Below are 23,543 nucleotides of genomic sequence, written 5' to 3'. Positions count from 1 at the left end.
TAGAAATTATACAAATAAATTTCTTTTATACCGAAGTCTCATTGGATTTGTTTCATAATAATTTTTGTAAAATCTAAAATCCTTACAGATGTTGGGTATGTAAGATTTTTTTTCAATACTTGATTACACACGAATTTGTTTGAATCTTACGTGAAAATGTATTCTTAGTACGTATCTGGGTTATTTGAACATGTATTCTTTCTCATGTATTTTATAAACTAAGGTTTAGTCTTATGGTCATGAATAATCTCTACAGTAGTTTTGTCGCTCCCCTGCAAGAAAATTGCTCAAAATTAACCCTGGAACGTTACACTGGATGTGGCATACCCAGCTCTTTTTTCCGTTGCATAGTCCTTTCAGCCACCAGACTTCTGTCGCTGAGATGTATTTACCTATAACTAATTGTGAAGTTATTCGACTTTATCCCTTCTTAATCGTTTATCAGACAATTCTGCGTTGGATACACAAAGAGAGCTTGCTTGCAGCTGAAACCACTGTTTCTTAAAGTCAAGTGTGTAATTAGTGATCGGCTGCGGAAGTGTACCGTTCTAGGGTTAGGGATCCAAGATTTCTGTGATATAACTGGAAGCGATTCGAATTTTAGATTAGAAACTTTAGAAATCTATTGAAGCACAAACTTTAATTGATGGAACATTATGTTTGGCATTTAGAATCAACAATTCCAGTAAACTTTCAATTTTATGTTGAAATTATAGAATATCAAGTAACTGTTGGCAGTAAGTGTGAAGTCTGCGAAATGAACGATATGCTGTCTTTAAAAACTTTGAAATTTTAATAAATTAGTAAAGCATTGCATTTGCATGATAACCTAAGATTTCGAGACTGTAATTCCACACCACATTCTTGATGTATTCGGTTATAGATTATAGATCAACAACAATGTTTAATTTTTTTTAAGACGTACGATTCATCTTTGAGTTGTAACAGACTTAAGAAAATTTGATTGTACATACTATATATTATATATGTATACTTAAACTCTATTTTTTCAATATCAACACGTAATTTGATGTCAAAATACCATTTTTTCTGATAATTAATGAACCGTCATTTGTTTTGCTTGGTCGGCACACAGGAGCTTAAAGTTTATATCCATGTTTTTCATGGAATGATAAACGTATTGATTTAAGCATTATTGACAAAGATGCATTTTTTCATATACAAGTGTTATTTCAATGTTTGACCTTGATTCATCATTCTCCACATATTCCTCATTTTAAAATTAAGTCAATAAATGAAACCTAGCAGTCTCTTGCAAGGGTACGATGTTTGTTCGAAATATCTGGCAAAGAGAAAGTTGAATATTTTCCATACATGTATGTTTGCATGTATACGTATATATATAATTATTTTCTACCATAAGTAATTTGAATATCATTGTTTGTGATCATTCATTTTACTTTTGAATAAATTCAAATCGATTTCTTTCAAATCATTAATATCAACACATCATTTCACTTTAGATAGGATCTATTTTTCTGTGCTAATATTAAGTTAGCAAATAAATAAAGTTGCAAATTTAAGTTACAGAATAATTGATTGTTATTCTAACTTTGCATGTTGTAATTTCTGATAATTTACGTATGAATTGCGGTAAGACTAGTATGTGCATAACTGATGAAATGCATTCAGGGGATTCATAGATAGAAAGAACCATAGATTACCCATTGATAACACGTTATAATAAATTTTCTAATTTGACTGAAGAACCCAACGAGCATAATAAGGAGTGTGCCTCAATTTTCTCCAATCTCAAGAAACAATATATTCAACGAAATCGCGTAGTATCATTGTACACACAAGCAATGATGTTTCGTTACCTACTTTTATTGCTCCTGAAAATTATGAAATTCAATACGATTCTGTAGACTTTGATGTAGGGAAATGTTTCCAATGTAAGAGCTTTCTTTTCTTGTCCGTAACTTTGTGCAACAATTTCACTTAAATAACTTCAACTTTTTACGATGTCGGATAATTCTAGATAATCTTAAAACACTAAAAATTATCATATATGTATACGTGTGTGTATGTGTGTGTGTGTATTCACCTATGTATGTACGTGCGTACGTATGTATGTATGTATGTATGTATATATGTATGTATGTACAGAAAAGTTGCTTTGTATGAAACTAAAGCTGTTTTAAAATAAAGTCACAACCTGCACACTTCTTCACTGGATGCACTTACGAATTCGTCAAATGATCACTTATAGTCATAACTCTAATATGTTATGTACACTTTCAAATTAGAATCATTCCATAATAAATTAAAACAGATTTCTTCTGTACGAATTATGTACTTTTACTGTTTACATTCAAATAGTAGTATGACAGACCAAAAGGTACTGGATGACAGGGAGAAATTAATAGTATAAAAATAAAAAAAATTAATCTGTTGACTGCCTCAGTTTCTCGATAAATACCTAATTTTAGTAAATCTTCAGCAGCAGTCTTACAAATGCTGGGACGCCACCACCAGTGACAAATTTACCAAATGATCTATCCGATGTTATCTTTAAATTGCTCGAGCGTACAATAGTCTAACGTAAATATTCAACAATATAACGAATGAAATATACCTAATGAGTGATAATACTTATCGTAAATCATGCATCACTTCAGATTACAACTCACAAAATGATTTTCACCAAATTTGAATACAAATTAAAATTCTCTTTATCATCATTTTTCATGTTGGTCAATTTTTGTGTTACCCTATCACGTTAACCAGTTTCAGTTGTAGAACGCTATACAAGTCTACCATCACATTGTATTTTAGAATCACTAGTAAAAATCGATTAAACGATTTAAATACTCGTGACATTATTGCGTTAAGTGAAAGAAATGATTTTAAAAATATTCTGTAGAGTTTCAAAAATACTATAATAACAAAAAAGCACTAGAATGACCAAAACCTATTCTCATGTAAGTTTTGCATAATTGTTATTCTATTAAACCGTACAATTATGTCTTACGCCACAAACCACATTTTTGATGCAGATTTACTTTTGAAAAAGGGACTTGGAGTAATATACCTAGAATTTTGATATATGCAGCTGTGTAGTACAGTGCACCAACGTGTATATTCTTTGGGTTTTTGAGAAATTGAATGGAACATTTTCTGTTGTTATTAAATCTAGAATAGGTATTACTGTAATATCGTGTTAACGCCAAAGTCAACATGCAAGAAAATTATGGGGAAACTAGTATTCTCGGAAATAACTATTTCTACATGTCATATAACTCTTAAATTCTTCAAAGCCAACTTAAGTAATTGAGATACATAATAATAAATTACCTATATCACGTGTAAATTGCGAAAATTAGAAATTGCAGTAAACCGCTAATTATTAGTTCTCCTGTAATCCAGTACCATTTTCCCCAGCTAGTAATCTCAGTTTAAATTAAATTGAACTATGTAATCAACCCATAATACGACGATTGATTAATAACAAGCAGCCATTTGCATAGATTCTGTGGCGTTAATTACTGTTGCATTATTTTTACTGGGTCAAAAGTAATAATGCAAACAACTTCTTCTTTTTTTTTCGAATCCAACACTGCACTTATGCGCTATTCCACTGCGCGTGAATAAAATAGTAAATTGGGAGAAAAATTACTTACACAAAATGACGTTGATGAAAAAAAGACAATGATCTCGAATGACAGTGAAATTCTCACGATACATGTTTATGTGGTGGAGATTGTGATTTGGCATGGATCGTGACAGCTGTCAAACTTCCATATGTTTTGAAGGTGGATGAGTTATAAACGGTTCACTCCACATGCGACGTAAGTCCCCCTGTAATGTGTGAAACTATTAGCCTTCAATTGAAATATCAAACAGCTAATTGTAGTATAAATGAAATCAACATTCTCTATTGAGTAAAGATTTGGTTACTACTTGTCATTTCTCAATCAGAAGGAAACAAAAGTACATTCACGCATGACAAACAGTAAATTTATTACCTTCAAATAAGCCATGGTAAGTAGTGGCAGTAGTGTGAAAGGTACGAGGTAGAGGAGTGCTGGTTGGGCTGCTTTGAAGACTTCCGAACTGACGGTTGCAGTGAGTAGTCCAAGAAAGTAACCAATCAACGAACAATGGAAGTAACTAATGCGACTTAAATGGCGTGGCGGAGGAACACCTGTTTCGCAACCACCCGGCAATAACTGGCTTTTTTTATATGCATCATAACGTAGGACAAAACAGAGCAGTAAACCTGGCATAACCACATCTCCAAGACCCAGCATTGAAAAATGCCCCGCTTGATGCATAGATGGGAATACTAGCTTGCCAGGCAGAGAAAGTTTAGGAGCTTCTCTGGCTACACCTCCTAAATGCAATCTACGTGCCACCAAACCGACTGGATTATCTGCAGGGCGTGTTGCAACCTGTAGAGGATAAATGTTTATGTAATAATATTTGGGTACGATAATAAAAAAAAGTATAGTCATTTGCCGAAATCTAACTGTTATCCTCATAAAAGTTTTTGTGATTTTGATCATCTGTAAGCCAAGTACTAACCTTGACCATGACGTTTGTGCTGAATATGTAGGAAGAGAAGAAGACCCAAAAAACATCGTATATGAGAAGGCCCGTTAGAAGTAGAGTGGAAACTTTGAGACTGGGCAATCGGACAAATGCTATGAATGCAACGCACAGTCCCATTCCCATGGCATCCATCAACAACCAATGGCCAGTGAGTACCCAAATGCACACGATGCTCACGCTCAGGGAAAATGACAGTAGCTCCGCACCTGTGAATCTCCCACACATACCAAACGATATTTTGTTCCCATCAGAACAAGGTCGGATGATATACTGACACATTGGTAACAACAAGAAAGCTAGCGCTACCGTAGCTATGACTGGAACAAAAACATGAAAATGTTGTCAATGCTTGTGCAGTGAAATTTCTGGTTTTCGATTATACTGAAATAACGGCATTGTTACCTGAAAAAAATTTAAGTGAGCTAATCAATGATAAATTTACTTCTACACAAACATCACAGTTTCATCATTATATATAAACCACACGTATTCTGTTTAAAATCCAGTCTTCAGATAATGAGGAGTTAGGAGGAAAAATGAATGTTTATCTTTTTCATTTCAAATCGACTACTGCATATTAAAGTAATACTCACTTGCAGTACATATTGCAAAGAGCATTTGCATGCTGTCGAAGAAAAAGAACATGATCAGAAGGGAGACTGAAGCACCAAGGGGCAAACATAGAGCGTGCATAGTTTCTAGCGTTTGAACGCCTCCGCCATTAGCACAATCCGAAGTTCCCGTGCTCACTATTCCTGACAGCAAATTAGTTCGTTCTTTCTCTTTCTCTCTTTCTCTGGCTTCTTGTTCCATGTTCAGTGATCGAAAACTGCCATATACAATCAACAGAATTGATATCAAAAACGTTGAAACTCTGGAAGAATCCATGATGGAATAAGCCCTGTAAAAATACAAAAAAACTATTTGGATATCTGATAGTGTCTTATAACCATATTTCTTATTATACATATATGTATTTATATCGTGCATTTAAATAAATATTTCACATCTGATACATGACTAACAAAACTTTTCACACTCACCACTGGTAATCCACTTGATTTGTGGCCATCTTTGACGAGCCTATGGCCGTAGCTCTAAACGCTATACTGAAACACTGCGTGTCATTTAGATTTCCTTTTCTATCCGAGCTGAGTTGTTCCTTAGATCATCTACAGCCACAGCTGAAAACAAAGTTCAATGGAATCAGCCGAAGGTGAATGAAAACTATAACTCATAAATACAGAATATAGCTAACAGAGAACGTTTTTAATTCGACACCTTTGTTCAATCATTGCCAATTTTATTTTAGCTAATTCAAAACGGAGATAATAAAATATGCAATATAATTATTAAAAAATCCATCAAACTGAATTGAACACTCGATCTGTATATGAGGCCAAAAACCATTTGAAAATCGATATTGAGACTCACATTTTCAAAGTTTTCTGGCAATAAAACTTGTTACTTGTGCCAAGACCGAAAGGTAAAATAATGAAAAATAATCTTGCCATCCATTTGTACTAAATGACTATATTTATGAGTAAAGACGATACTGAACTGAAACTCAATAGGTTGTTCTTAATTACAATAACATTCAATTTACTTAATTTGTTATGTAAATTGAACTTACTTTTTGATCTAAACAGTTGAATTTTTTCAGGTGAAATGTTAATGTTGAAGCTGTGTGCACAATTGGCACAGTCATGTAGCTGTGTACACATTGAAAAGTGTAGCATCCATAAACTTAAAAAGACATGCCGTTCTGAAGTGTCAATAACAGGGTGGACTTGTCCTTTTGAACTTCATTGACACGATTTCATTCAAGAGAATCACAACAAGAGCAGGTGTGCTTCAACTAATATTGTAGGTAAGTACAACAGTCACAGCATGTGAAATAATGTTGGTAAGCAGCATCAGTGGTAAGCGTAAAGAGAATAAAGATGGAGAAAAAAATTAAATTAACAACAAACTATAGCACATTACCTAGAATTAGAGAATCTCAGCATAACAGCAGGTGCGGTACCGTGTAGCTCTTTAAAGCCCTTCAAGACCTTCGTCTAGCACCTGCCACACAAATACACACCGTAAAGTTGCACCCAAAATGGAGTTCATTGTCCGTGATAATTCTACAATGAGACGATAAAAAAAATCACAGCTGTAAGATAAATACTCGATAATAGCGTCAAAGGTGGATAACAATAGAAAGGTGGTAAAAAAAGGAGGAATCTAGTTAGTTTATCTGGTCTATTTCTGTTCAGCAGTTCCGTGTTGATTGAAAGAATGCTCGGTAGTTCAGCGATGCTAGTTCGTCTTAAAAACATTCGCATCGTAAGACTGATGCGAGAAAGGGCATTCGTTGGGGATCATTAATCAAACATTACCACTCGGAAACAATAGGCGGGACCTTGTTTAATCAATTCTAGAACTTAAAAATTCTTGAAAAACAGTAAGAACACCATTTTGGTAAACATAAGGGTCACGTGACCCTTTGGCACCACGGAGTAAGGAACGAGGCTCTTGCTCATACCCTAGATCGGATTTCTCTTGTCGAAATTTTTCATCGAGCGCACTTCCCCTACCCTACGTCATACCGAGATTGGATCTTTGAATAGAGATAAATAATTACACGCCAATCACCTCATCGATACCTATGAAAATATCTCCGTCCACCATTCACCAAGAGTAAAAACTTCCGAGGAATTGACACAACAATCTAACCCACCAAGCGTGAAATCGGGAATACGGGACTCGTCGGTGAAGCTACCTACCGCTGACAGGCGCAGCTCGACTGTGCGATGCGTTTATGCGGTGTGCCTCGGCATGACATGCCTTTACACATTCAAACCTTTGCTGTTGCGTTTATACATGATCGTATTTGCGCGGTATTTTCGTTCTTTTAGTAATATAGCTGGATTTTTACGCGTGGGTATTACGTGTAGCAATTTGTATGATATCAGTTGATATTGTAGAAATATGCTTATGTGATATTTGGAGCCCCCCTCCCAATTTACCGCTATTAAACTATCGCAGGTACCTGTGCAAAGACTGTGCGGCTTCAACTAGATACAGTTAAATAAGAAATAGAAAGCCGCACAATTGTGTGCGAATTATGTTATATAAATGTGTACGGTACTGGTAGAACGACGTTGTAATTACGTGCCGACAGTTGTCTCAGATCTCCTGTTGTGAGATGCATTTCATGGATAATTTCAGGATATTGAACGTGAAATTTGGATATTATTTTATCCTTCGCTCATCACGTAATGCAAACGAATTATTTTTCCATGCTATTCGGACGTTAACTTCGTAGCACATTATCGAAAACCTAGCGTGGTTTCGTGGTAACTGATAACTTAATACTTATCCCTCAGATAGAAACATTAAATTGAACTTTCCATTTTTCAAATGCATTGCGAATTGCGCATGCATACGTAGTTCTTCTCTCTCGCCCCTCCAGTCGTCGTACCAACACACATGAAATTTGTTAACCTCACTCACATTGGCACACAGATTCTTTTTTTAAAAGGTAGCGGCCATGGCGACCGTGCAGATCTTTCGACAGACTGGTAATAATAATTTCATTAAAAATCATAAACACGATTGTCATTGAATAAAATTTTACGTTCTGGCCAACGGCTTCTGTTTGAAATCGGTACCCATGTACCAAGTTCTGTGTCAAGTTAAGATTATTGTGTAATAGGGTCATAACCTCAAAACCGTCATGAAATTCTAATCTTACTATTATTCAGCAATGTTTTCCAAAGAAATTTACACACGTATTTTGAAAATATCTGCATTTTAGGTAAGCAGCTTCTTGGTGCAGCCCGCTGTGCGGTTGCTACCAGTCCTTCGATTCGGAACAAGTATTACGTTGTTACTCCACCCGAGGAATCGATGGAATGGAACGATGTTACGGATCGTGCAGTGAATAATATGTTCCTCTTAGAAATCTTTCGAGGAATGGGAATCGCTTTTTCTTATTTGCTTAGAGAACCAGCCACTATAAATTATCCTTTTGAAAAGGGACCCTTGAGCCCTAGATTCAGAGGAGAGCACGCGCTAAGAAGGTGACTATGTCAATCTTAATTCACTTGTTATTAGTCAAGTTGTTATCATTATTAAAATTTTGTAAAGGTACCCATCAGGCGAAGAAAGATGTATCGCATGTAAACTATGTGAGGCTATTTGTCCAGCTCAGGCAATTACAATTGAGGCAGAGGAAAGGCCAGATGGTTCTAGACGCACAACTCGTTATGACATAGATATGACCAAGTGTATCTATTGCGGATTCTGCCAGGAAGCTTGTCCTGTTGACGCCATCGTGGAGGTATGAAAGAATGGGAAAGAAATATATTTCAAAATGTTACCTTATTTGACTTTCGATCATCTTAAGAGCCTTTGAAATGAAAACCAAGGTTATCTTACGGATACAGAAGAGTATCAAACAGTTGTCGTTTCGCCTAAGGTTATGAAAACTTGATACAAATTGATGTACTATAAAAAATCAACCTGAGCATAGTTTAACTAATATTTAAGTTGATGCTAACTCAAGAGTGCACTAGCTTCCATTAAATTGAACTATTGAAATCTAAGATTCAAAATATTGATCACTCTCACAGAAAGTTAATATTTTTATAGAAGGATGGCATTTTGTCAAAGTATCCATTATTTAAAAAAAAATAAACACGTTCTGCAGCTAACTGGAGCTTTATTTATAATTTAATGAAATTTCATTATTATGTGTTGTTTCAGGGTCCTAACTTCGAGTTTTCCACTGAAACGCACGAAGAAATGTTATATAATAAGGAGAAGCTACTCAACAATGGAGATAAATGGGAATCTGAAATCGCTGCAAATATTCAAGCAGATCACCTCTATCGCTGAACCAAGTTCAACTACTTAGTCATCTTGTAAAATACAAATAAACGTAAAATCTAGTAAATTAACATGATGCTGTTGTTGAGTATAAATACTACTCACTTATTTCAACTTTCAATTCAGTAGGCAATGAGTACTCTTGTAATTAGGGAGTCACCAAATGCTTTTTGACGCAAAGTGTGCGAAGTAAAACCTCTATGATAACTTGAAAAATAAAACTTGTAGACGGATGGTCTGTTTTGACTTGTTTCTTCTTTTTTTTTAAATTACTATCCCTTTTATTTTTAATCATATTCAATTGCATACGAATGTGTCCAGACATTTCACACTTACATGACACAGATTACTCAGGAAGCACGCCACTTATTTCTATAATAATAAATAATAATTACATATCAATAATAACAACAATGTATATAAACAACAATAATATGTGTTGATCAAATGAAATAATATTCTAATCACCTGATACAGTACACATTATTTGGTTGTAAATTTGGAACTAAATTTTATTCTAATGAAGAATGTCATTCATTAACAATCATTCTGTTGAACACGTCTTACAGTTCTTCTTAACCGTTTTAATCGGTGCAACATAATTCATTGCTTCACCATAATGGCATTACCTAATTGATTCCCGCAGCTACTTAATTAAATCACTTCATCTTTTACAGAATTTTATAATTGATATTTTTTCGGTTGGATATAGTTTTAAAAAATAGCGAAAATGTATTGCAATAGGTATTTACGTTGATTTGTTCTACCTGCAACACCATATTAAAAATAAGGATGTGAATTGTTCGCTAGTTTTAAATTAGATGGGTCTATTAGTTAAAGAAACTTATAGTTTTTTCTATAATAATGCCTAGCCTATGACTTATTTTATCGTTTGAGTAATACAAATGGCAGACAATATCCACCCCTTATTTAACTATGTCTTTATAGGTTTCTTTCCAATTGCATATATCGCTTCCTTACTTTTAGATGTCACCATTTATGCCTAAGAACAAGGTGAAAATAACAATTCACCCGTATAGTGTATGCGTGTGCCCGGTACATTTTAAGACTTCTTTACTGATTGAATGAAAAAAGTTTGAATTAGACACAAGGATGCATATATTACAAATAACTATCATATACGAAATTTCCCGGGTTCATACAGAAAGTGCAATGGTATCTTTATGACTTTTTACTTTTTGCGGATCAAGCAGGAAAAATTTTGTTGGAGTACCGTTAATTTTTTTTTTTCATTTTTCCCACCATGAAATCACTGCGTAATACTGTATCAAACGTAGGGATTTGGCTTTAGGATAAATAAAAGTCGGATTTTTGATTTGTCCTATGGTTTTGCGGTTCCATTACTATATTGACGTATTAAGATTACCGTGGACCGTTACAGTTCATAAATTAACTATGCTTACGTCTATAATGTTCAAGGCCTTTATATGTCGATGTGGATTACTTTGACGCAACACAAATACTACGTGCGACGAGTGTATTGAAATCTAAATAACATCATTTATCAAGTTCTTGAAAATCATGACTCTTCCATTAAAAATGGGAAGTTGAAATTGTTGTGAAAGAGGCTATTAGGTACAGTATAAGCATACGGATAATGGAAAAATCATATAACAATTGATATCGCAGACTTTGTGTCACTTCAGTCTCTTTTCAGAAAGCATCCCATTGCGACATGTGTGTAGTTTTTATGCCATGTTTAGCTGGACACGTCTATTTACATACCATGCTCAACTTATATGTACTACCTTAAACCCAAAAGTACTATTTATGAGGAAAAATCACCTTCTCAATGATATTTGTAATTAAGAAACAATTTTACCTTTCTGGATTACCACAATAAGCCCAAACTAATATGATCTTCACTCATTGCCAGTAGCACACCAATTGAGCAAACTATTCTTTTTAGTATCAGCTCTAACATGTATACCTAGATTGGCTAACCTAGCTACGTAGGTATCAAAATATGAAATGATATCTCAGATGATATCTATTAGTCATTGTTCATTTCTACGCATAATAATCGATGAGTAGTTCTTTTCATTTTTGTAAAATACTCGAATCATCTATGCACATGTTTGCCTATGATGTAAGTTTCTATTCCATCAGTGCTACCTCTCACCGTTTAAGAGTTATTTTTCAGTCCGTGTTCAATTTTCTTCTAAAGATTAATCAGTTGACGACTTTGTGCGTCGACGATGGTGGTTACGTGCCAAAGCATGTATAATTGTGACCAGAAAATAGCACACCATCAACATGACGAACTTATCAAAGAGCCAAGAAATTGTTGTAGAACCTTCCTAAAAGTGCAAATCATTGATTATACAGTGTTTGCTTAGCCGAAATAAATTGCGTTCATTCGAAATCAAAGTAAATTAAGATACCAAATCAAACAAATATTCATCGTTATTTTGATACTTACTATAGAAGATTTGTCATGTAGTTTTTGTTTCTGTTCAATAAGATATCGCTTCAAGGGTTCTTGAAACTTTGGACCAATGACTGGAATAATTGCTAGCAAAGCAATTACTTTATCTAAAAGTTCCTCGTTGAATGCAATAATCACTGCTAATTGCTGTATGTGCATTTTTACTACAGCTTTTCCGACTAGTGTTGCACCAAAAAAAGTCCAGAATGGAATGAGATAGTGTCCACAAGTTAATCCGGCAAGATCGAACAACGGATTTGGTATCTGTAATACAAATACTTAATTACAATTACAAGGTTCAGTTTTATCGTGAAATGGATGGATATTGGGTATTGTAAAATTACCGATGCACAAGCAAGTATTCCTAAGAAGCCAGCCTTTTGGACAAAATGTTTCATTGCTAATTTGGCGCGCATTCCCAATGAAACACATTTTTCTCCATTTTCCAGTGCCTCCAATGCTTCGAGTTCTCTCAACTCTTCTTGATCTTGACCTTGGGCGTGATCTTTGTCGCTTTGCCGACTGAGTCGTGCAGCTCGTGCCATAAAATAAGGCGGCAACTCCCCCAAAGCTGTACCGGCGCCCCACAGCATTGCCTCAATGCGTACTTTTCTCATGATATTCAAGACGCTGGCCGTCCATGCTGGATCTACTGTAGATGGACACACGATCTGGTCTGGATAAGGAGGTTCGGGAAAATTCAACCCTCCACATTCGTAAGCTGCCATCGTCACGGAGGCTATGTGAGGTCCCAAGTACAAGACAAAAGTGTGAAGACCAGTCCCTAGGCCAACACTCGATAATACGCCTAGTCCTACCCAGTAGAACCACCATACGACGGTGGCCTCCCAGGATTTAAACAGCTGTGGTAACCAGGTTAAATAAGTTTGGAGTGATCCACTTGTACAATGGATATATTCATAGATTTACTTCTATTACTAGGACTATAAGTCCATGGTTCTCGTTTTTTTTTGTTTCCAAACTACATATTAGAATTTTGCAGAAGAAAATATGAAACTTCAATATTATTTTACTCATGCTCTGTCGTCATGTTTTCTAAAAGTCTGTTATTATCTAAATTTATTAAACATTATCTAGAGTTAATTCAAAAATATAATCTCACCTGTTGTTGTGGTCCAGAGACTCTGCTCGAGAGCAAAAATAATCCGGCGATCACAATTATACTCCATACTGTTTTTCTATATTTTAAAGTGTTTTTTGTTAAACTAACAACATTGATAAGTAATTCTTGTAGAAAAAAGTTCAATGTTTTTATTGGATGATGCCATAGCGTTAAGCTATCGGGATCTATATCCGAATCACTGCTTTGATTGGAATGCAAATGTGATTGTGAAGTATGGGAGGATTTTTTCACTGCTGGTGTACTTTGTCGAGTACCATTTGTAGCAGCAGAAGTATCCTTAGTACGTCTAACGGCTGATGTGTTCTCCGACATTGTAGCTCCCAAGCGATTTATCTGATGGTTAAAAACAAGAATTATTTAACGAAACTTGTTTTAAGTTGAATGAGAGATTTTTCCATTATTAAGAACATCTATGCTAGGTCAAAATTAACAAAGCTACTTTAGTGCGGCATTTCAATACTGTGATTGCATTTGACAATTTATGCTTGTCAGCAAAAATGAAATTACAATACTTGCAGAACCACGACATTGCTAAAGTATCACTTAGCAGGATTTGTGACATAATTTTAGCCCAACTAATTAAAATACACGAACGATAAGTTCTAAGGTTCCAACTATTTGAGTAAGGACATAATAATTCAGTATTCAAACTCTCACAATCCTTGTCAATGAATTCAAGGCCCGTGTCAGAGGCGTAATATTAGCTTTGAAACTGGCTTCACTTATGTAACCAATTATGTTACTATTTCGAACATATGGTCTCATAAAATATAGAAATTGCATCTACATGTGCTTATAACTTGCAGTAATTAGTGTTGATTTACGCTGAAAAGTCTGTTGAGAATTCACTTTGAAGTACAATATTACAAACGGCCATTTTCGTGTGAATAATGCAAAAACTATATAATACAGCAAAACTGTTTATTTACGTCTAATTTACTTCAAGCAGCTCAGCGAAGTTCATATCAATGACCAGGTAGTCTTTGTATGGCCTCAGTTCACGATTACCCATTGTTATTCCCCCTCTAAATTTAAAGTGAAGCAAATGGAGCAACAACTGAATAGACCGACCAGTGAGTACTGGCTGACTGATGTATCATGGACTCATTATCATTGGGCAGTCTGTTTAGTGGAGGGTCAAGGGGCAACTGTCTCCCTATCATCATTCTCCAAACTGATACTAAATTTCGTACTACGAATCATTATTTGTTATACCGATAATTGAAATTGGATATCAATGGGAAAATTCTTGAAATACAAAGTCTGTTACAGTTTTCAAGTAGTAAATTTTCAATCATTATTCTGACCGTTAATGACTGGGCCAAGTGACTTAAGCCATGTTTTACGATAGTAGTGACCATAATAATTTTACGAGCAAGTAGTGACGATTTTCACACTCTAAAGTGGTTCGAAAATATATGATTGACTAATTTGTGAAGTGTCTAAAGTGTGAAGTGTTTATTTAGTTACACCGAATCTCCTATTAATAACATGTGGCTGTGATAAAAAATAACGTGTGTATCAGCGATACCTAAACCCATATATGCATTCCTGAAATTACACACATTAGCAACAAATTGCATTTAAACGAATGGTGAATTGAAGCAATGGCTACTTATTTTATTAGTATGGCGGGATCATAATGAACCCAAGTGAAACATGCAAGCAATTATCAAGTCTTCATAATGTGTGTAGGGTATTAAGAGTTATTTTATTAACTATAGCAATCATTTTCTAGTTGTAGAAATGTTCATGCTTAGGTGAAAGGTGAGGAAAATTTGTTATCAATGTGAATCATGATTTTGGACGCAACTATTTTGAATTACCAATATGGATGTTAGCGTTTTTTATAACATTTTCATTACAGTGGTACTATTTCAAGTTTTATTATTCAAATTTCAATCATAATCAAAGATATTTTCGTTCTCCGAGAATTCGGGCTGGTTAAAAAAAATATTCGGAGATCACACAGGATATTTGAATGTGTGCAATTTTTCTAAAATTTTTCTATCATACGGTATGAGCCATATTGGTTAGATGAAGTAAGTTTGGTTTAGGGTAATTTTTCAAGTTCTGAATCTGTCGAGAGATCTCTAAATATTTGCAGTCAAGACCCACATTGTTGGGATTCAAGCTTAATTTTAATAAAGACACAATTCTATGAAAAGGCTGGTAAATGCAAATTAAAATAATACCACTGTATTGCGTATGGGACGGATGATAATATATCACATGAATACATATAAAGTAAACTGATGCTACTGATAGGTACCAAATACACGTTATAGAAGAAAGGCTTTCCACGATGAAAAATTTGCGAGAAAAATTTTGACAAGCTGAGTTACTGCATTTAAGTCTTACTTAAACGTTCAAAGTTTTACTGGAAAAATATATTTTTTTGAAGGGCTTTTGTTATGTTCATATTTAAGTATTACCAAAGTACTATACAAAAACTGTGTCATGTATTATAACGTTAATCAGTAGCAGCAGCATTGCTTTTTTTATATGACCGAGGATTGTGTACCATATCTGTCTTGTTTCCTAAGACAGGTAGCCTTCGTTCCCTTAGTAAACCTTTAAGCTGTTCGCGCGTCATACGCCGAAGAGAGGAAGCGATAGCAGAGTTGCTAAACGAACCACCGCTACTCAGTTGGTTAAAGTTGCTCTCAGAACACTCCGTGGTGGTAGTAGAAGACGTGGTTGTGGTATGGTTTGCCTTTCGACCTACTCTCTTCCTCACCATCACCACAAAAGCCAGGGACAGAGTCTGATCTGTACCTTTGGCGTGTTTCTAAAACTATTTTGGGAATGCAGAAGCCAATTGGTACGAGATGGATGATAATTACGGAGAGCCAATTTATTTGGAGTTTAAGTTAAGTTTGATAATTTGGACAAACCGATTACTTTATATTAAAATTTTGCTTGACAAATAGCATCGCTAGGAGTAGTTGAGAACCAATAATTGGCAATCATTGGTCGTACAAATCATTCGCCCAATTGCTTTCCGTATACTGTACTTGTGTTCTTTCAATTGTTTGTGATGAATTTAACTGCGGCTGTAAGAAAGAACCATATGACAATGAATATAATTATCTTTGCGATTAGAATGGTCTGGAAAAAGTTAACAGTGTTAACTCCAAGGACGTCAGTATTAACAAATTCTAATAGCATTTTTTTATTCATATTGCGATACACAGTATTTCAAAATTTGAGGATCTAGAATCTGGTATGATTAAAATGTAAGAAAATCATGTCATCAGATTGTTGGCAAAATGATATAAAAAAAAAAAAAAAAACATAAAACCTTGACAACGAGTGAATGATGGAAAATTTCAAAATACATTTCCCCGACTTATTAAATTTCTCTCAAAGAATATTAAACTTTGGACCTTTGCAAAATTATTGTACCATATCTCAAAAGTATTAACTGTCGTTGAAATGATGATGAGAATTGGAACCAAAGCTAATACAAAATCATTTTAACAATTTAGCAAAAACTGTCGAAAAATATTGGTTGATTCAAACTATTTTGTTTCTGACTTGTTTACGAGATGCTACTTAGACAATGAATCACAGTAGTACAAATCACATCAAACAATGACTTTTGGTAAATGATAACTAAATTTTCTCAATCTCATGAGGGTATCGATAGCTGCGAGGAAATATTAACTGGGACTAGATTTCATTTTCCAACGATAATTAAATTGAAAACCCTAAAAATGTTTAAGCCTCATTATTCAAGTTCTAAACTATTGTCCAAGTAGAAAAATGTGGAGATTGTGAGCGTAAAGTCATCAGTCAGACTTTACATTTAGAATATATGAAAATGTTGGCCTTGTTCTTATCATGTCGTTTCAGGTTTCCGTAATCTTTAATGTAACACAGCTCAAGGATGTTAAACAACAGCTTGAAAAGCAACGTTTGCAAGATAAGAATTTCAATTAATGAATTACAACAGGTTGAAAAACAATTAGTTTTGGTTTACAAATGCGAAAACTCGTAATTATACGACTAAGAAATCTGGCTAACAGGCTATTCACTTGAGTGATTAGAAAACACCATAACGTACGGTAAGAGTAATGAGCAAAGCAATACGCGGACATGTCCTTATTCTTAGACTAATAATAAACGTGTGTTAGTTTCTTTATTTGTTGAGTTAGTGAAGTGATGAGTTGCAGATAGATCAACAACTTCTGGTAATAACGAAAATAACAATTACAGCCAGATCCCAGCCAGTTTTAATAGCACCAGCACCAGCGAACAACATGCAAGTCAGAATGAAAGGATTGCCCTTACCTTTTCAACCCGTTAAACACTAATCAATTCGCATCTTTCAGTTACAAATATACAATAAATCGCACAACGATTGGAATTTTACAAAAGTAAAAAGAAAAGGTCTCAAGCCAAATTGGTGCCTGAATAATTTTTTGGCTTAAGCTACTTAACAAAGAGAGTTATTATTAGAAGTAGGTATATACATAGATAATAATCACAGCTTGGTAGGCATATATGAATGAAATGTAATAAAATATGTGAGCAAAATTGCAGGACGTGATATTCGCGACAGTATTATCTGAGTCAGAATGAGTTGGCAGAAGTAATGGATGAATACCTGCGAATATTTGTAGAATCAGCTTTTACTCAGGGCACAACCAATGGTTTCTCAAAATTTTTTGACACAAAGAAGGATCGCGAAACGAACAACACAAACGAATAATTTCGTACGTACAAAGTTCACCTCACAACTTACACCCCATGACAAACCTGACTTTCTACTTTGGAGATTTCACTATCGCACTAATTATCACATGGACATACTTCGAATCACTAGCCTTAACCTCAATTATGAACGGCCACGTAGTAATTGAAAGCTTTCTTAACTACGAATAATTTCAGGATTCAATAGAATTATTGATATATTACACAAAGTTCACATTTATCTGTCATTCGAGGTAATTTTTCAGTTCCCTATTTGATTCTGAGCAATAACTCAAATGCCTTCAATTAATTAAGTAATCACATTAGTGTAGCTATGCACCTAGGTATCTCGTAGAACGTACGCTAATTAAATAGTTACTGAGTACTCAGAGTGCTAGTCGAGTTGTCCACGCGGTATGAATTTGTCTACGTTTATCTACGCGAAAAGAGGACCGAATTCAAAAAACAATCGTACCACATTTTTCGGAATACACTAGGATACCTCGTCATTCGCAATCGCAGCTATTGTGAACCATTGTGAAGTCACAACTTGATGTAGGCGTCGTAGGCAGCGCTGGTAACAGCCAAGATCACGTGGCGAAAGGCGTTTGCAAAAATTTTGCTATAATCGATATAATGCCACAGCATCAATTATGTTGTTATTTGTTCCTTGACATGATTCAGAATTTTTCTTAAAAAATTCTGACAGGTACGGGTGTTGTGTTTGTATACACCATCGCGAGCAGTATTGAAAATTTTCGTATATATCTAGAGATAGATAAATATATACAGTTTTATCAGCTGGGCTCAAGACCCCCTAAGAATTGCAAAAAAGTACAATATAGTCGCATGGTTATAATCAAGGTATTAATATGACTATTGAATGGTAGAGAGTGCGAATACACCGGATAAATTTAAAAACTAGATATACACCACAGGTATGTTCTGTAATATGCAGGTGTATGAGTTCTGTTTTATCAGCGTGTCTGTACAGGCTGGTAAGACAACGAAAGTCCCTAGGATAAGTAATTACTTACCGACCGACGATCACTTTACCCACTTAACTGTTACATATTGTTTGCAAAGGCTAGCTTTCTTTAATGTTTGTTTATATTCATGGCTACGAACAATGATCACATAAAAACAATGAAGAGTTTCGTGATTAATTGCGGGCTAAGTGTGTAATTTAATACTAAGTTTAATATGCAAACGTTGCAGTGGCACTGGCACATTTTTACATTTCTTCAAAATTTGTTAGCTTACATAGAAGGCCAGTTGGCTTATGTTTGCGATTAACTTGAGCAATTTATTCCATTCTTAAAAGACGTAAGGAAGCTGCATAATGAATATCTTAATACTCACTGCGTTGATATCATGTGCTGGTACACAGATTGCGATTGGAGCATCGAATATAGTCTTGATCGTAGCTGATGATTTGGATTTAACGATCGGTGGAATGGTAAGTAATAAATTATAATTTCATGTTATTCTTATTATTATTCTACCTATTTGTGCGAATAGGGATGTAATTGTTACAATTATTTTTAAAGAATGGAGTATTTCTTTTACTCTTGTATTTCTCCTTAATTTACTAATACAGATGTCCTTTTTTCTAAACAATTATAGACACCACTCCGAAACACGAAGAAGCTTATTGGTGACCAGGGAGCTGTTTTTGCCAACTGCGTAAGTGCAATTTGTCTATCTTTAACTGAACCGTCAACAACACTTTACCTCTGAATTACACCGAGCTATATGGTATCACATTTCCATTGTTAATCGGCGCAATAAACATGATGAATATACTGGGATGATTCGTGTAAGACAGATTCTTTGTCATAAATTCTTATTTGTTATTACCGGTACATTTGGCACTTCAGCCTATCATCCACCGAACGAACGTGAAATTACTTCTCTCGTTATTTCAAATACTGCGCGATGTTTGCCATTTACAGGGGAGGGGTGATCACTTGTCTATAGCCGATTATTTCACATAATTTAAACAATCAACTGCCAAATTTACGATGATTATGAACGTAATATTTAGTCGTTTGATCGTTAGATAGATTAGCCGAACTATCTAACTTCGGTCTGATCATGATGACGGTATGTTTTATATCTTTCGTAGCAAAAATTTGCGAACGCACTTATAAGATTCCATCCAAAATTCCGCAACGGTGGGAAAATTTGATGTATTTTCGTTACTTCTTTTTTTTTAAGCAAACGATAAAAGGGTATAAATTATAATATATACATATTAAATATTGTGTAAAATTTTTTTCGCTGCAATCAATTATTCTGTGAGCGGTATAACTCCCTCCCTCTCTCCCCAAGTGCATTTCATTGAAATTGTTGCCCGGCCGTTGACAGCAATTGTTACAAGCAATCATACAGTTATTTAGAAAAAATATACTAATAAACTATATACCTACGTCTATAGCACTAAGTAGCAAAAAATTATTATGTATCTTAAAAATTAACCAAATGGTGGACCATTTCATTTCTCCTTCCAAATTTTACGGAAAAATTTAGCAGTTGGGAAAAAAAAAAATTGGAAGCGGCCTGTAATCAAAAATTCGCTTAAAGAGCCATAGAGACTGATTTTTTGTTTTATAGAAATGGCACGAATTCTATGAATTCACTATTTCGATTTCGTATTCACGATATAAACTTGCCGGCTAGTTCGAATGGGAAAAGTTATAATAAAACGTTATAAAGCATACCCTCTATGAATTGACATTTTTTAAAGAAACTAAGCCATTTTGTAAGAAACTGAGCATACCTCAAATATATTTTTCAAAAAAGTCCCGAAGAAACTGAGATCGTGGCGTCTTCTTTCCTTCCTTCAATCAGAATCTCTGTTTTACTCTGTAATCTATAAATTCCTCCCACATCGATATGGAGTATAGAGATGCACTGTCTGCAAATCGTGCGTAAGATTTTTTATTCTTGAGGTAGACTCACAGGTCCTGATTTGTATGTCACAATGGACGGGTTAAATTATAAAAATCATTTAGCACTTTGATCACTGCGACCACTTATGAATCGTCTAAATCATATTATTTATTGATTAGTTTGTTAATTCGCCGATCTGCTGTCCCAATCGAGCCTCAATCCTGACTGGTCGATACCAGCACAATCATTTGACCGTCAACAATTCGATTGCTGGTGGTTGCAGCAGTCCGAAATGGCAGAAATACCTAGAGCCGAACACGTTTGCATCACAGATAAAACGTCATTCATCCTCCTACACCACTTTTTACGCTGGAAAATATTTGAACCAGGTAATCGTTGAATACTAGATCTAATACCTAATGCGCCAAGAAAGGTTGCTCAATTTGACATCAACTTGTCTTCGAAACAAATCAGGGTACGACTTTATCTCAAAATTGGCAAAAATTTGAATACGAGATACATACATACATTCGAACGTCACTCTAACCGTGGGTCAACCGAAGTCTTCGACAAAGATAATTATATTTACATACAGTTTTTGGAACATGACTCACCTTTTCATTTTATTTTTATTTTTTTCATTTCTGCTGGTGCCAAAAAAGCGAAACATTATTGTGTATACTGTGGATGTTGGTGGTGATTGTTATTACCATTATTATTGTTATTGATATTATTATTACTATACAATTGATAGGTTTATAAAGTCAAAGATAAAACATAGAGTCAATAATTTTGATAGCGATTTCCAACCAGCGAAATTTCCATCTAACAATAAAACCGATTCAGTATGGAAGCAGCGCAGCAGGCGGGCCATCGCATGTTCCACTTGGCTGGGATTGGTGGGCTGGGCTAGTCGGCAATTCGAAATACTATGACTACACATTGTCCATAAATGGCACCGTCAAAAAGTACGGTGCTAAGCCCGGCGATTATCTCACTGACGTGATCGTAAGTGTAAATGATTTTTTCCGAAATTCATACGTATCTCAGACTATAAGCACGTGCGCAGTTACCAATGTATGTACATATATTTGTTGGGGATTATTTTTTTCAAATCCAACACATGGGGATCCCTTTTTCTTCTTCTTTTTAGCTGAGCGAAGCTGTTTTTATTTCCAGGGAAATCTTGCGATGGATTTTTTGAAAACGCGAAATACTAATAATGACCATCAGTTCCTCATGGTTCTGGCACCACCAGCTCCTCACGCACCCTTCACACCGGCACCGAGACACGACGGCGCCTTTAAAGGGACGAAAGCGATGCGAACACCGAACTTCAACACTCATCGACAGAGGGTATAACTTCAATCGGTTTATTAATCACACTTCATGATATGTAGAAATAATTGTTGATTATTGGACGTAACGATAGTGCCGAATTTTGTTTATCGTCAAAACTTTCGGCAGGATAAGCATTTTTTGACACGCTTTGGTAGAGCGCCGCTGCCGGATTCTGTCTTGCCGAAATTGGACGAAATTTACAGACGTCGCTGGGAGGCATTATTAGCTGTCGATGATCTGGTACAAAACGTTTACAATACACTCGTTGAACGTCACTTGATGAACGATACTTACATTATTTTCACATCGGATAACGGTTATCACGTCGGTGAGAAAATTGCAAAAAAAAATCCATTCACGTTTCCTACCATTTTTCTTTCTTTCACACTTTTAAATCTGCGCTCAATAATATTTCCGATTTCCTTTTTCCTCTGTAGGACAATTCAGTTTGCCATTCGACAAACGTCAGCCATACGAAACAGACATTCGAGTTCCCTTACTGATTCGCGGTCCAGGCATTTCGAAGGGGATCGTGCAGTATCCGGCGAGTAGCGTCGATCTGTTTGCAACTATTTTAGATATGGCTGGTATGGATGCAGAATCCGACGGCACTTCGCTGCTAAGTCATTACCTGCATACTGACAGAACACTGCTTATCGAATACAGAGGCGAGAAATCGGAGAAACCGCAGAGCTCTGGATGTCCAACGGACAGTGATTCAAATATGGCTGTAATTCACTCTATATTATATTAGTATTATCTCTTGTAATACTTCGTTATGCAATTTTTGAATTTCCATAACTCTTTTCCCTTTCTCATAGCTGTGCAGCGCGGATTTTGCGTGCAAATGTCAGGATTGCAAAAACAACACATACAGCTGTATCAGAAGAGTGGCTATAGGGGATGACAATCTCTTCTGCATCTTTGAAGACGACGATGTGATTATTCGATTCATATAAAATACTAAACGAATTATGTGCCGTTTACCTGTTTTATAAATTCAATTGATAATTCTTATTTTCTTGCAGAATTATGTTGAGGCGTATGATTTGAAAACGGACACTTTTCAACTAACCAATATTGGGTACAGTATGTCTTCTAGACGACGACATCTGTTTAGAAATCGCCTCAAAAAAGCTGTAGTTTGCAAGGGTAATGATTGCGTGATGACTGGCACGCAATTAATCGATTGAATACACACTAATAATTATACACAACATTTCATTATTCGTGAATCAGTCCAATATAATTATTAATTTTTTTTTTATCACTATGGCTGCTTCTTTTTATAATTTACAAGCTGTGAAATTGTATTTTTGTTATTATTACGAATAAAGTTTTTTTACTTCTTTATATTAATGAATGGCGGAAATACGTGCGTTTCCAAAGTATTTCAGTGTACCTACCATATAAATTTTTATTTGAAATTGCGTCTGTGAATACAGTTTTTTCTATAACGTATTTTACACCTTCAGGATAGTAGAAAAAATATTTGAATGCCCACTACGCTTCTCGAGCAACGATAATACACTTTTACCGTTTTTCCCGCTCCATCGGAAATAT

General features: G+C 35.1%; 4 protein-coding genes across 15 annotated transcripts; 2 read left to right on the top strand and 2 right to left on the bottom strand.

The window, feature by feature from the left end:
• Positions 1 to 1,115: 1,115 nt before the first annotated feature.
• Positions 1,116 to 7,333, bottom strand: LOC124407770 (signal peptide peptidase-like 3). Its single transcript, XM_046884281.1, has 7 exons — positions 7,216 to 7,333; positions 6,562 to 6,704; positions 5,619 to 5,759; positions 5,169 to 5,476; positions 4,549 to 4,892; positions 3,990 to 4,415; positions 1,116 to 3,822 (listed from the first exon to the last, which is right to left on the bottom strand). Exons 3-7 carry the CDS (start codon positions 5,645 to 5,647, stop codon positions 3,754 to 3,756), a joined length of 1,176 nt encoding a protein of 391 aa, XP_046740237.1. The 5' UTR covers positions 5,648 to 5,759; positions 6,562 to 6,704; positions 7,216 to 7,333; the 3' UTR covers positions 1,116 to 3,753.
• Positions 7,334 to 7,989: 656 nt separating this feature from the next.
• On the top strand, positions 7,990 to 9,687 carry LOC124407777 (NADH-ubiquinone oxidoreductase subunit 8). The gene is made up of 4 exons (XM_046884291.1): positions 7,990 to 8,144; positions 8,381 to 8,645; positions 8,713 to 8,905; positions 9,331 to 9,687. Exons 1-4 carry the CDS (start codon positions 8,114 to 8,116, stop codon positions 9,460 to 9,462), a joined length of 621 nt encoding a protein of 206 aa, XP_046740247.1. The 5' UTR covers positions 7,990 to 8,113; the 3' UTR covers positions 9,463 to 9,687.
• A 1,099-nt stretch (positions 9,688 to 10,786) lies between these two features.
• LOC124407769 (vacuole membrane protein 1-like) lies at positions 10,787 to 18,314 on the bottom strand. 11 transcript variants are annotated; one of them, XM_046884273.1, is made up of 7 exons: positions 17,659 to 18,287; positions 15,951 to 16,102; positions 15,571 to 15,843; positions 13,026 to 13,379; positions 12,247 to 12,765; positions 11,897 to 12,166; positions 10,787 to 11,774 (listed from the first exon to the last, which is right to left on the bottom strand). In XM_046884273.1, exons 3-7 carry the CDS (start codon positions 15,787 to 15,789, stop codon positions 11,643 to 11,645), a joined length of 1,494 nt encoding a protein of 497 aa, XP_046740229.1. In that variant the 5' UTR covers positions 15,790 to 15,843; positions 15,951 to 16,102; positions 17,659 to 18,287; the 3' UTR covers positions 10,787 to 11,642. The 11 variants fall into 11 exon arrangements, with proteins under 11 accessions (XP_046740229.1, XP_046740227.1, XP_046740225.1 ...); XM_046884271.1 differs by lacking the exon at positions 15,951 to 16,102; XM_046884269.1 differs by having other exon boundaries at positions 15,571 to 16,102; positions 17,785 to 18,287.
• Positions 18,315 to 19,036: 722 nt separating this feature from the next.
• LOC124407207 (N-acetylglucosamine-6-sulfatase-like) lies at positions 19,037 to 23,299 on the top strand. Of its 2 annotated transcripts, XM_046883094.1 has the most exons (9): positions 19,037 to 19,203; positions 19,371 to 19,430; positions 20,819 to 21,028; positions 21,486 to 21,647; positions 21,819 to 21,995; positions 22,107 to 22,308; positions 22,418 to 22,710; positions 22,802 to 22,918; positions 23,009 to 23,299. In XM_046883094.1, the coding sequence occupies exons 1-9, from the start codon at positions 19,087 to 19,089 to the stop codon at positions 23,171 to 23,173; spliced, it is 1,503 nt and encodes a 500-aa protein (XP_046739050.1). In that variant the 5' UTR covers positions 19,037 to 19,086; the 3' UTR covers positions 23,174 to 23,299. The 2 variants fall into 2 exon arrangements, with proteins under 2 accessions (XP_046739050.1, XP_046739051.1); XM_046883095.1 differs by lacking the exon at positions 19,037 to 19,203 and having other exon boundaries at positions 21,439 to 21,647.
• The last annotated feature ends 244 nt before the right edge of the window (positions 23,300 to 23,543 follow it).

The sequence above is a fragment of the Diprion similis genome, chromosome 6, assembly GCF_021155765.1.
Source record: "Diprion similis isolate iyDipSimi1 chromosome 6, iyDipSimi1.1, whole genome shotgun sequence".
NCBI lineage: Eukaryota > Metazoa > Arthropoda > Insecta > Hymenoptera > Diprionidae > Diprion > Diprion similis.
The sequence above is the reverse complement of the archived record's forward strand: the minus strand, read 5'-3'. Positions and strand labels throughout refer to the sequence as shown.